A 14,149-nucleotide genomic window follows, 5' to 3' on the forward strand; every position below is an offset into this window, starting at 1 on the left:
CTGTCACAGTTCAGCAAGTGCAGATCAATTCTTATCTGAACACTCCCTGCCAGCCATGCAGTCCTGGGCCTCTCTCAAGCACAGACTGACGTTGCACTGAACTATGCAGTGGTTTTGTGATGTACACAAATGTGAGAGCTATAGGTTAAGTCCACCAGGCTCACTGTTCCGGATTCAATGGGTTCATATCGAGTTATTATGGTAGCACACATCTTGTTTTGTGTTTCTACATGTGGCCAATCCATCCATCTAACAAATTGAGTTTCACTACTGTAGACTGTGAGGGGCACATTTTCCACAGTTGCTGTATCCTTGAGCAAGGTGTTTTACCTAGATTGCTCCAGTAAAAACCCAACTGTATAAATGGGTAATTGTATGTAAAAATAATGTGATATCTTGTAACAATTGTAAGTCGCCCTGGATAAGGGTGTCTGCTAAGAAATAAATAATAATAATAGTCATTTTGTTGAGGCAGAGTCACTTGGATCCTTTTGCCAAATTGGCAAAATTCTGAGATGAATTAGCTACTAGGAACCGGGTGTCTAGAAGGGCCCAATGGCCTCCTCTTGTTCATACATTTTCTCATGTTCTTATTTCTAAGGTTGTTGTTCACACAAATTTAGCTCATAGGCATCTGTTTTTAAATCTATGGCATTTATCAAATGGAGAGGAACTGAAAATCTTCTGGGGTTTTTTTTCCAGTTGGGAGGTACTGAGACGAAATAAAAAAAAGCATCTCCTGCATGTTATTCTTGTTGGTGGTGACGTGTGTGTTTGTGTGGATAATAGACAGAGGAAAGGACTAAGACACAAGGCACTGTGAGTCACTCGGTCAGTGGCTCAGCTGGAGTTCAGAAGCAGCCTGTCCTGCACTCACTTCCAGGCCTGCTTCAGTTAGAGCAGTGCTGCAGACTTTCCAGTCTGACCCTCCTGAACTTCCACTTGAGTTAAAGAGGGGGCTGGCTCAATCATGGGATACAGCTGGAGGTTTGCAACATGCTGTAACGCCACACATAATGTTAAAGTGTTACCAAACACCCTGCAAAGATTACAAGAAATGTGCTACTTGTATATCTTTTCTGTGTCCTGTGTTGTTCATATCACAGCGTTATATTTTGCTGGTCATAAATTAACAGGACAGTACATTTCTCAGCATTTACTCGAAGCATTCTGTGGTAGTTTGGTACTGACGGAGCAATGTGCTTCCTTAAATCCAGATGGCAGGCAAACATACACCTATTGAAACGGAAAGGTATTATCAGGCTTACTTCCAGTTGGTGACACCTCACAGCTCTGTGTGCAAAGATAAACACAAAAGAGGTGCACTGTTCCTTACAGGGGTTGAGAAGTCTATATCGTATGGCATTGTGTTGGAAAGCTGTGTTCTGTTGGATGTTTGGTAAATTATTTTCACAGAAACAAAACTCTGTCGCCCCACCGCAACACCTTTATTCGTACCTCTCCAATCGTAAATATTAATAGTAAAGCGCTAAATGTTGCTTAGTTTGAGATGCACTTTTGACATTTATAACACATTCATTATTGAAAATACTATATGGTCATATTTTTGTTAATGTTAGCAAATCATAATTGAGAATGCAGAGAAAACATATAATGAGATTAAAATGTTAATTCAGTTGTCTTACTTCTAAATAACACGAGCATGCCTTATAGTTGAGAGGGAAGTTTGCTTGTTGCATGTTATTTTTCGTAATATCATAGGACATAATTCAGGAGATTTTTTTAAGTGCAATTTTTACTGTTCTTTCCTAGTATCTAGTCACTTCCTGTGGTGAACGTCACATGACTTGATTGTTGCTCAACCACTGTTTAAATTATAAACACAGACACAGCAGCTCAGAACCATAGCCAGAAACAACAGCCCTTTAATTCTGTAGTGTTGTCTTTGAATTATCTATAAAAAAACAAGGAAATGAAACAATATTAAATGCATAACAAAGTACACCAATAATAATGCTACTAGTGCTAATAAAAGGTAAGAAAATACAAAAATTGGTTAGAACTCCTTTAAGGCTGGTTACAAGAGGCAGAATAATTAGTTAACACAGGTACCAGAAAGGATTCTGGTGTCAGACTCATTGGCACTGCAGATACGCTTTATGAAAGAAAACTTAGCAGGTCTCTCCTATGTGAGACACCCGTAAAAGCAGCCAGACACCAGAATACCTGCAAAAAAACACAGTGAAAGACTGGTAAAGCATAGGCAGGCTGTTTAAAACCCAGAGAGCTTTGGTAAATAAATACAAAAAACTATGGTAAATGCGTAGTATAACCATGGGAAAACTGCAAAATGAAATAGAATAACTTTAAGGAGTGTTATACAGAGAAACCTGCCTAATACCACTCCTGTTAATGTCACCCTCTGTTTATTATCACCACAATGACCCGGCCTGAATATAATGGGAGTCAATGGGAATGGGCTCCTGATAGCATCACTTTGATTATAATGTCCCAGCCTGGGTCACATCACACACATTCATCACTCATGCTAATGATTGCCACCCCACTTCATCTCAGTCTGGGAAGTAAAAGCATACCATTAGATGGTTTACCTGGGAATAAGCTGTTGTACAGTATTGAAATGTTCCGAAAGTGCAATGTGTTTCTTTACATCTGTCTTATGTTTTTAAATTTTACATGTACAGGAATATGAACTGTACATGGAGAAAACATTGTATTATATCAGCTGTATCCCTTTGAATTGATGTTGAACAGGTTTGACTTCACTTGCATTCATTTGAAACGCAGAAGAATTGGTGGGATAGAAAATGGGTCTTGGAGTACTGCAAATACCCTTATACAAGTTTGCATACAAGTTTGCAATTTTCCCATGATTATACTATGCTTTTACCATAGTTTACCATGCTTGATCAATGCCTTCACTGTGCTTTTACTACAGGAAACTTTTATTAGGATACAGCCTATATTTTGGCATTAAAATAAAACAAATTACATTTAGTAAAGGTTTTTTTTGTACAGAAGTATAATGATTATTGTACTGTCTGATAAAGTGCCTTGTTGTTAAGGTTTGAGAGCTGAGTATAGTTTTGCAGTGAGATTTTGGCCCTGCACTACTGGCCCATATGCATTGCATCTGTGTGAGCAGGAACAAATTAGGATCTCAATACAAAAAGGCCTGTCTAAGCAATTTACAACAGGAAATACACAAAGGCAGTTCCCATGCATTTGGTGTCTCAGGAGAAAGCATACTTATTAATATGACTAGACATGGTGAAGGTAATCGTCTGTGATGTGGCTGATTAATCATCCAGTGTTCAAAATGCCACAAGCAACAAGGCCACCGCGGCATTTGAAGGTGTGCCTCTCACGCGGTTTGATAAAGAGTGCGGCCAGTGTTCAGAAATGCATCGGAAACGCACTCAGAAGATGCAGATCCCTGTTTTTCATTTTTTTATGTTTTTAGCGTCCTCATTGAAATAGTGGGGACCCGCTCTTATTAAAGTTTAGCACATTCATTTTGCACAGTTATTTTGCAGCTTGCCTATGCTTTTCCCACAGCTGCGTTATACACTTGCCATGTTGTTTAATATGCTTTACCATACCTCTCTTTGCTTTACCATGCTGTCACTATGCTTTGTTACTCTTTGCTATGATTTTACTATGGGAAACTTTGGGATCACTCTCTTTGATATAGTGTCTTTCAAGTTGGCACACCGCTGTATTTTATGATTCTCTCGTTACAATTTCATTACATGTGGATCTTTTTCACGTATCCATTTTACTTCCATGTTCACAAAGCATTCGATCAGATATGACATACTGTGATGGGTGAAATCCCTTCACATTCTGTTTGATTACCTTCATTGTTTATGTAAATAGTGTGTATTTTGGTGGTGGTTTGGTATTTTGTATTGTACAGTTTTAAATGATGTGGTCCTAACTAGCTGGGGGTTCAGTGGATGCCCTGCTTGACAATATCACCTGATTAGCTGTCCCAATGGCCAATCAATGAATTAAAATGAATTCACCTTCAATATCTAAGCCTGAACCTCTCCTTTGTGCTCAGTCATGTAGTGGCTGGGCTTACAAAGGCTCTCCAGTAGAGTGCTGCTCATAGCAGTCACAAATAAACTGCAATGCTATCCATTTGTGAAATAAAACCACTTAGCCCATTAATTGCGTGATAGTTAGACGCAAGCGCTCAGCAAACAGGCAAGAATTCAGGCAGCTGTTGAAATAACAATGCTACTGTGCACTTGAAATTATAACAATGTACAATTACACTTTTGGGTGCCTTTGGCAGAACCCCACTCCAGCTCCTTCTTAAACCCCAGTCTCTACAGGACTGAACAGACAGGCCAGGTGCAGCCTTTTATACACACCTGCAGCAGTTAAACCACATTGAATAATTCATTGATTGGCCCACCAGTCAAGGTCCACAGTTTCTTCAAACCCAGCCTCATTCTCACATGGAAAACAAGTATTTTACATCATGGCCCAAACTTAACCCTTTGCTGCATCCAGTTAATATACTTGCATTGAACTAAACATTTATACCAAAAGTAAACAAATAGGAAGATAAAGATAATACTGTTATTGATGTTGCTGGTGGAATAATCTGACACAAGATAGGTTGACACAAAATAAATCATACAAATAAAACACTGTTTACAAGTGAGGGATTTTCACCCCATCACAAAGTGACATTTTTAAACTGGCATCTATCTACCTGGTATTTTAATTTTCTCTTTAACCATACTCTAATTGTGTTAACCGCAAAAGTCTAAATGTAATGCATCAAATGGCATAAATACAGCTTGTGTTCTGATTTTTTTCAAAGAAAAATGAATTTGGTACTTAACGGGTTAATAGCATCACTATTTCAATGGTAGTCTGATTTCCTGCATTTTTGTCTGATTGACTTTGTAAGGCTTTTACACACACCCCTTAGATTATGTCTCTGGGGATTTGTTTGTAAACTGATATATTCTAAATTAGTCATATAACTAAAGCCTATTGTAAATATATGAGATATTGTAAATTATATATAATGTGTTTTGTATAGAAATTTCAGTCCCATCTCTTAAGCAGCCTTGTTCCTGTCTGTCCAAATTAAAACCATTATTCTAGTGTTGATCCAGATTTCTACAGCTGCATGACCGCAATCACTGGAGCATTTCTGAAGGACTGCTAAATGCACGAATTTCCTGTGAAACTAGACCACAGACTGACTCCATGTGTCAGGCCCAGAGTTCTGAACAGCTTAGAATGAGATTTAGTCAAAGATAGTTGCATGGGATTTTCACCTTCTGAAATGGAAAAGCAATGCAGAAACTAAAACATAAAAGGGTGTAGGGCCACCAGGATGTTAAATATGCAGGAAATGGAGATGGTACAAGGCAAGGCGGTACAACTGACTGGTCTTTAGCCATGTATGGCTCATTGAACGCCCCAGTATTGCTCTTCTGAAGGGGTTTCATTTGGTTTCAAGTACAGCCAAGACTTAGCAAATTGATATTGTGGTTTGAAATGTTTAATACGCAGAACACTACTGAAAATGAATTTATACCTTATCTACTTTCAACGTACTGCTTTTGGCCATACCTTGCTGTTCTTTACAATGCTTACTAATGCGTTTAAAAAGCAAAATGTAACAGAGCACAGTGAAAGCATGGTACATTTTTTTTCTATGGTAAACTTTTATGGAAACTTTTTGGTATTTCTTTTTCTCAATAGAAGTGTATATTAAAAAAAAGAAGTATATTAAAATATAAATGTTCTGGGTCTACATTATCAAATCTATTTACTCCAAAATGTAATTTGCTAGTTGTTTTTAAGAGGAAAAATAGCACAATAAACTAGAAATAAACAACTCATTGAGGGACTTGCCAGCAATCCTTAGCTCTCTAATATTTGGTTAAGAATTGCTATAGGTGTTTTCTCCTTTCAGACACATTTTTGTGCTGCTGATATTGAAGTAAATAGCTTTGAGAGCTTTGGGTTTTTAATTGTTAGGAATATGCTTAAATGACATCTGACATATTCTGTACAGAGAAGATAAAAATGTTAAATTTAACACTTGAAATGTATTTGCTTACGATTGTTAGTCGCCCTGGATAAGGGCATCTGCTAAGAAATAAATAATAATAATAATAATAATAATAAATTGCTAAAAGAAACTTGAGTTCCGTGACAAACGTTCTGACTCTTTTTCAATGTCTTCAAATGTTGGGCTGGTTTTGGATTCGCTGCTCATATTATTTTGAGATATGGATTCCACCCCCAATTGATAAAGTATGACTGGTCTCTTAATGGTGTGTGTGTGTGCTAATTATAGGTGTGAGTGATGAGTTAGTCATGGAGGCAAGAATAGAAAAGAGAAGAAAAGAAATAAGTAAAAATAAATTAAGTAAAATAAAGACTTGAAAATTAGAAAGGTTTGTAAAAAGATGATGGGAGAATCGTATTTAGTGTGGGCTGAGGTCTTAAGTGGGTAATATGTTCTGTACAGTGGTGTTATCTATATTAATTCTGAATGTGCTGTATGTTATTAGTTGTGCTATTGTTTTTTTTCCTTCTTGCCTTCATTTCTTGGCATGTTTTGGTAGCATGATAGACTATGTTTTTTTTCGTATTTCTAAATTCAGCACTATTAAATATTAATTATGGATAAAAACCTGATTTTTAACCAGAGAACAGTAGAAATAAAACCTGTAAATCAAAATGATTGTTTTGTTTTTTTGTGGAAGATTTTCTTTGGCTTTTCGTACAAAATATGTGGATAAAATGATCTTGTATTGTGTTTCTGGTATAATCACCGCGGACCCAGTCTTCAGTGTCCCAATACTCAGCGGTGCCCCCGAGCTTCACCTGCCTTCAGTGGAGGCAGGATGCGGGTTATGAATCCTGGGAGGTATTGGAAATATATTGCTATTAAAACAACCACAGCAGCCTGGAAATTACACATCAGAGTGTGTGCAAGAGTGATGACTGAGTGTGACTCAGTTCAGAGTTAGTGCTTAATACAATATCTCAACCCTCTCATTGAAAACCACAACAGTGAGGTGGGCAACAGTGTCGCCCAGGGCTGGGCCATCACAAAAACAGCCTGTGACGAAAACACAAAGGGCCCTTATATTTTAGCAGTCACATTTAATTTTTAAAGGCTTTAGAAATACTAAAAGAAACTTACATTTAATGACAAACATTTAGACTAGAAATCTTTATCTAATTGCTTCAGTTCTTTTCAACGTGTACAAAACATTTGAAGACATTGGCAGGGTTTTTCCATGCAGTTTAGAAACTGCAAATGCTCTCTCCGTTGTCACGAGACTGTCACACAGCACAAGTATGTCACACACATTCATCACGCTACAGGAAGTGTGCGGGCAAAACATGGTACGACTTTAAAGGGTGGGTAAATCACCTTCTCATGCTAAAAAGCAGCACACATTGACCAGAAAGGGGTTTTTTTTGCACGGAAACAAGTCTAAAGTGTATTCACTTTTAGCATCAAGTTATCTTAATGTATCTTAATTATTGTAAAACACACGCACAGTATGCCAGTTACTCTTAACGTTAGTCATGCTCAGGTATGAATGGGGACAACAGTTTTAAAAATAAACCTCAAGTTTCAAGCATTCACATTGACACGTGTTGTCTCTGTAACAAGTCTTGCTGATAAGAGGTCTGTAGTTCAGTCCTTGGGATTAGTCTGACTGCTCCTTCTTTGGACTCTTTCCAGAACCTATGTCACTTTAAACAAATATTGACTTGAGTTAGGTCTTACAGTGTTGCCCAAGGGTTGTAGAAATGCCAGACAGTGGGCAGTAACAGCAGATGCCACAGGCTGTATGTCACTTTTTCAACCGAGAGGAAACAGTTTTCCACACAGTCAATATCTATTTATTAAACTATTATTATCAGAGAAATCTGGGATGCTGTTACTGGTAATTTTGTTTATTGTGAGGTGGCGTACAGGAGACCTGTAAAAACATATTGATGATCTGATGTTTGATCTGATGTTTACGCTAGGGTAATACACTGGGATTATAATATTAGTAACCTAGTCATCACCTTTAAATTTTATTTAGAAAATAATGTCGAGATATCCACAAACAGAGCAAAAAACACAAATATGAATACACAAATAAATAATATCGTATAAACATATTTTTCCTTGACGGTTATACATTCCAACAATGTATGCATGAACTGAATCTGTTGCTGTAAACCTGAACCGTGTTTTAATAAACCATTTGGGCCAGTGACCAGTAAGAAACTAGTAAATGTGTCCTCCAGTTCCCAGCTATTAGTGGTCTCCAGCAACTATGAAATCTCAAACAGGTTGCGACACACAAACATTATGACTAACTTTGTCAGGAGGATTCTCGTAATTGTTTGAAAAAAGTAAATAAATTAGCCTGTGATTCATTTTACAACAATTGCAGTGTTTGCGATATTGAGACAAGTTGTGATATATACAAATGACATCTCTGTAACTGGAAACCCTAGCAACTGGGCCAAATGGCCAAATGGCCCCCTCTCATTCTTCCATTTTCTTACATTCTTATGTTAGTTAAGATTTACTGGAATGATTTTGTTGGCTCTGTATTATTTAAGAGATACCAACATGTCTTGCTGCATTGTCAGCTGAATAATCAAAGTGGCTACAGGGTAGAGCTCCCATTTTTGTTTTTGAATTTAAGGTTGTGACCTAATACAGCACCGATAAATAATGACCTCCTAATCATGTCGTAATCCACCACTAAGAACAGGGTGAATAACCTGGCCTATAACCCTACAAGCCTGCACAGTGTTGTTTTCTTATTCAGATTGAATTGACATATTTGTTCATTTATTTATTTAGTTTTTAAACAATGTTCAGCAGTCAGATTCTGGCTCAACCACATAGCCTGGGCCACACACATAACTGGCTTACCAATTACAAAGCATTTCATTCCAAATAAAACGCCTCTATTATCAGAGGAAAATGATTTATAGCTTTCTTTTAAATTTAAAAAAATGAGAATAAACGAATAAGCCCCCTAGAACGATTTAAATAGATTTCATCAACTGCAAATGTGGTTTATTTAATCAAAATGGTCTTTAAAAAAGTCCTTAACAAAACATTTCTTAAAACAGTCCTTAAAAGTTTTGTGTACAGGAGCCCATAGGATCGAAAGAGGTCATAAGGGGGTCAATAGAGCACCCCTGAGGTAGACCTGTAATAAACCGTTTAACAGTATTTAGATCTAACTGGAGAACCTAATAAATACATTTCTCTCTGTTATTTCACGTTATTTAATTCTAAAACAGTTGCAATAGTAGAAGACTATTGGATTCTAGCAGTCTGTTAACTTGCATATCCTGCAATTGGTTTAGGATTGTCTTTCGAGATGGTGAAAGTGACTTAGTTGTTTCTGATGAGATTCGAATGCTTGCCTGTGTTTGCCCCCTGCAGGTGAAGGGTGTGGGCACACTGTGCAGGGCTCCTCCAGCGGCACCCTGGCCTCGCGGAACTTCCCTGGCACGTACCCCAACGACACGCAGTGCGAATGGAGGCTGCAAGCCCCACAGGGGACAAGACTGACCCTCGTGTTCGGAGACTTTGACCTGGAGTACTCCAAGCACTGCACAGCCGGCTCACTCACCATCCTCCTCACTGGAGAGCCAGCCAGCAGCATAGGTGAGACCCCTGACCAAGGCCTACTTTGGAACTAACCAACCTCCTGGCCCGGTCATATGCTTAAACAATGGAAACATGTATTATTTAAGAGAGTGGATAAGACAAACCTAGGTAATTAAAGTAATAGTTTAATCCATAGCATACAGAATGGTGGAAGGGATATTTAGAGGTAAGGTTGAAAGTCATCTGTATTGCAACAGTAGAATTAAGTATATGAGGAGATAACAGTATCACCTTTGGATCAAGACATCTGCCAAATTAATAAATAATAATAACAATAAAGTATGCTGAGCAGATAAAATCTGAGACAAAGTCTACCAGCAAGGGAAATGGTTGTACAGAATTTATAGCAATATGATTTTCCTTTTAAACTTCCTTTGAATCAGTCACTTGACTCAGCAACAGGTGTTGATGCTGGGGTTCTTTGTGAAGTGTGTTTATCCAAACCGGACCTAGTTGTGTTATTACAGGATTACTAGACTTGGGATCCCAATGAACGTGAATGGCTAATACATTCTACAGCAATGTAGATACATACAGCGAACAAAATAATCCCAGTAAATCTTATCTAATATGCATCACCATCACATCGTAGATCGCACGTGTATATGAAAGATGCACACATTATGTTAAATGTGTGTTTGATTTTTAACGGTATGTTTTTCATAGAATTAAAATAATAATAATAATAATAATAATAATAATAATAATAATAATAATAATAATAATAATAATAATTGGCGAACGTATATCTTGCACACTTTTCCGTGCTACACTTCCGACACGCGTGAGTTGATTCTGGGAGCCCTTGTAGGAAAACCAATTCTGAACGTCACTGTTTTTTTAGACAATGACTCTTCCTGATCTCATTTTTTTTTTTAAATACATTTTTCTCTAGAAAGAAAAAACTTAAAAAAAAAAAAAACCCAGAAACATTCACCATTCATTTTCTTTAAAATAACTCACAGAAGCCGGACGCCTTGACTCGCATTGGAGTAGCAATCACTGCTTATCCTATGATTGACACGTCTTCACTGGCGACTTAATTCATTTGTGTGGTTTTAGGAAGCTGACCGGAAGTACAGCATTGAAGTATCTGCAAAGAGTGTTTGATAAATATTCTTCTCCAACAATTTCAAATATTTTTTTTTCAAAAAAACAAATTCACCTTCACTATAATGTGCACGTTTTTTTCCTATAGGAAAATCTGAGAGCAGAGAAATTATAGCAATATTTATTAGGTAAGATTTTTGTATTTTTTAATCAGCAGATATACTGGGAAGGACATAACTGAATATAAAGCAGATACCAGTAAGTGGTGTAAAATCAGATTGGAATGGTGTACTCAGTGAGATACCGCAATGGTTAGATCCTTACTGTTCTTCAAGGTACAAACTGCAAGATGAAAACTGCCCTACTGTGCGGGTTTACTGCTGGAATGCAGGGCAGTGCTCATGGTTTGACTAGTTTGAGGTCTTGCATCCCTCCTGGTTACAGGGCCAGGCACTGAGCTGTCTATTTCCTTTTCACACACATCATTGATGTTCTTGGCTCTCTCACTTGTCTTTCCTCCTCAGGGTTTGTTGGTTTAGTTGAGGCGGTTTCACTTTTGCTTTAGTGACCAGGTGTTTTGATTCCCACACTTTGTGACACAGAATCACAGCTGCATTGTACCAGCACCGGATGAACACACCACAACAGAAAGCTTCAAGATGCCAAACATCGGAATTCAGTTGAATTTATTTGGAATTGCAACCCAAAAGTGAACACATAATGTTTGAAACACATTGCATATATTTTAAAATCTGTATTTTTTAATGAGTTTCAGTTTGAAATGTGTTCTGTGGTACTTCTTGGTTATTGCTCTAATTGTGTATGTTAGTGTTTGTCATGTTCACTTGTATTTAACATGCTTTTGTGAATGATCTTATATTAAGTGTAGGGTGCCAATACTTTTGTTTGCGAGTGTATTTTGTTAGTCACAATTACTTTAATTTAGTATTGTAGTACTCTGGGAAGTGCTTTCAAATAGAAGCATTACCTACAGTAACCCATTGAGCTCCACTATATGGCTCTTGATTTGGAGGTGAAGGCTGGACACTCAATCGTTTTTAGTAGCTAAAACAATTGTTTAAACGTGTTCATAATCACAAAAACACTGTGCAGTCCACAATATTCATTTAGCCTTTTTACACCCTTTGTTGGGGGGTTTTTAGACACATTTTTTTTATTGATAATTACACTAAATGAAAAAGTACATTGGATTCCTGACATCAGACGCGAGAGCCATGACAAGGCAAGGTATAATTGAAACACTTATTCTGAATGTACTTTTAATCTAATATGTATACAATTGAGAAAAACGTTTCTATTTTTCAATAATAAAAAAAAAATGTGAGAACATTTTTCAGGCTCCAAACCCCAAGTAAGAAATTAGTTCTTGTTTTAATGTTAGTTAAGAAAATGATCATGAATTTGTTGTCATTATTGAAATAAGAAGCGTTTTTTAATAAGGAGAAGGCCCTCCAGAGCAGCAGGAACAGCCTGGGATCAGGGTTACGGGAAACTGAACACCGAATCTGTCCACCTCCACTCCCTGCAGCATCTCTGGAGAGCGGAGTGTGGGAGGGAGTGAGTCCGATCCATTAGCAATGCTCCGAGTGGGAGTGACAGGGTCACATGCTAACCCATTAGCAACAGAACATTCAGAACATCTCCTTTCCATTAAAACAGAACCAGATCCATCCAAAGCCAGCTGTACATGTAGCACATACAGGGCTTCTGTAGTCACTTGGAGAGTAAGCCAGTGGCCTCTGTGATTTGGTGTGGGGTGCAGATGCAGACACCCTGCATTGCAGGAAGCTATTTTGATCAGCGCTTGGATAGCAATCCCATATATTAAAAGCTGTTGAGCTGTTGCTGGCTACATTTTAGTTGCAAAAACATTTTGTGGGGAGCAAAGACCCCATGATCCCATGCCACTTGACTAAACATCACCTGAAGGGGATGGAGGTGGTCATACATGCGCCTGTCACACTTCACACATGTGTGCATATATCTGGAGAGCCTGCTTACCCAATTGTCATGAAACTTGGCAGTAACAGTATTTAGCATATTGATGATAGTGCTCTGATCAGCTGTTGAATGCTGCAACTGAAGCGCTTGGAAATCCTGTTGAGTGCTAATGGATTGAAACCTTTTAATGAGACAGAACAGTGCCCCCTATGGACAATAGTGGAAGTTGTAGAAGTTATTTTATTTTCTATTACTGCAGTCTTTTCAGCTCATTTGCATATTCTGTGTCCCTGGCATTTGAAGACCACAAGAATCCTTTTTGCATGGATTTCAGAATCCAGTTTGAATAGAAAAGTGCGATTTATGAATCCAAGGAATTTGAACTAGACATGTTATTCCATCTCATACAGTATATGAGACACATTATCCATTTCATATGGGATTCATTGCCAGTGTTATCAGTGGCATATAGAGCCAAGGAATACAGGAAGGTTAAGTCTGGATTCCAGGGGAGTTTTCTTTAATCTGCCAGCGGCACTTTCACTCGCTGATGTGTGCTCCACACACCCTGTGATAGATGCTGTCCAACGAGGTGTCATTCCACCGTTCAGAGGATTAGCATTATCTGAAACCTCTGTCACAGCACAGTGGGCAGCCTGGCTGTTTTATAAGAGACATTCCTAAGGATTTTGTGATGGAAAATGCATTTCGCAGATGTGTTTAACTGCTACCCACCAGGACACTGTACCTCCTAGTCCCTCAACCCCAAACACCAGGCCATACTGCCTCCCTCCCAGTCCCCCAGCTCATTTTTCACTTATGTGTCTCATACTGTAGACCTTATCTCTACTAAACTCTTTACATTTGGAATAGTCTGTTTCCAATACCTGCAATATACCCCCATTCATTCAGAATGGTCTGTTTAATGTACTTCACAATCCCAACACAGTGCTTGACATGTGCCATGTTCTCTTTCAGGTCCTCTCTGCGGAAACATGAACATGATCCAAAAGAAGCTGACGTTAAACTCTAGTGAGGTGACGATACGCTTCGAGAGCGGAACCCATCGCTCGGGTCGGGGCTTCCTGTTGTCCTACACCACTGAGGGGCACTCAGGTACGCAGGTGGTGTTAAATATTTCAAGAAGTTTTGAAAATATTGTTTGATAATGTTTTGTAGGTCCTGTGAAACATTATCAGTATAACAGAAGTAGCGTGTAGACTAAAGGGGCTCTTTTCATTTTCAGTTTTGCTTTCTGAGTTACACATTTCTTTGTCGAGGTCATTAATTTCCTTTTATGCTGGGTGTAGCTGTGGGAGTGTGCCTGTTTGCCAGACTTTTCGGCTTGTCAGGTTTATTTAATGTTATCAATTTTATATTAGTTTGCCTTCCTTCTAGTCTAACCACCAGGCCACAATATCTCCCTCGCAGTCCCTCAGTTCTGAACACTAGGCCACACTGTCT

The 14,149-nt window shown here is 38.2% G+C and overlaps 1 protein-coding gene across 1 annotated transcript in view; it reads left to right on the forward strand.

Moving 5' to 3' along the window:
- Positions 1-14,149, forward strand: part of LOC117413160 (discoidin, CUB and LCCL domain-containing protein 1-like) — a 36,462-nt gene that overhangs the window by 1,153 nt on the left and 21,160 nt on the right. The window contains exons 2-3 of the mRNA XM_034021945.3: positions 9,446-9,670; positions 13,664-13,801. Of these exons, the coding sequence (XP_033877836.1) occupies positions 9,446-9,670; positions 13,664-13,801 (363 nt within the window). The remainder of the gene's footprint in view (positions 1-9,445; positions 9,671-13,663; positions 13,802-14,149) is intronic.

Source organism: Acipenser ruthenus, chromosome 23 (genome assembly GCF_902713425.1).
Source record: "Acipenser ruthenus chromosome 23, fAciRut3.2 maternal haplotype, whole genome shotgun sequence".
Taxonomy (NCBI): domain Eukaryota; kingdom Metazoa; phylum Chordata; class Actinopteri; order Acipenseriformes; family Acipenseridae; genus Acipenser; species Acipenser ruthenus.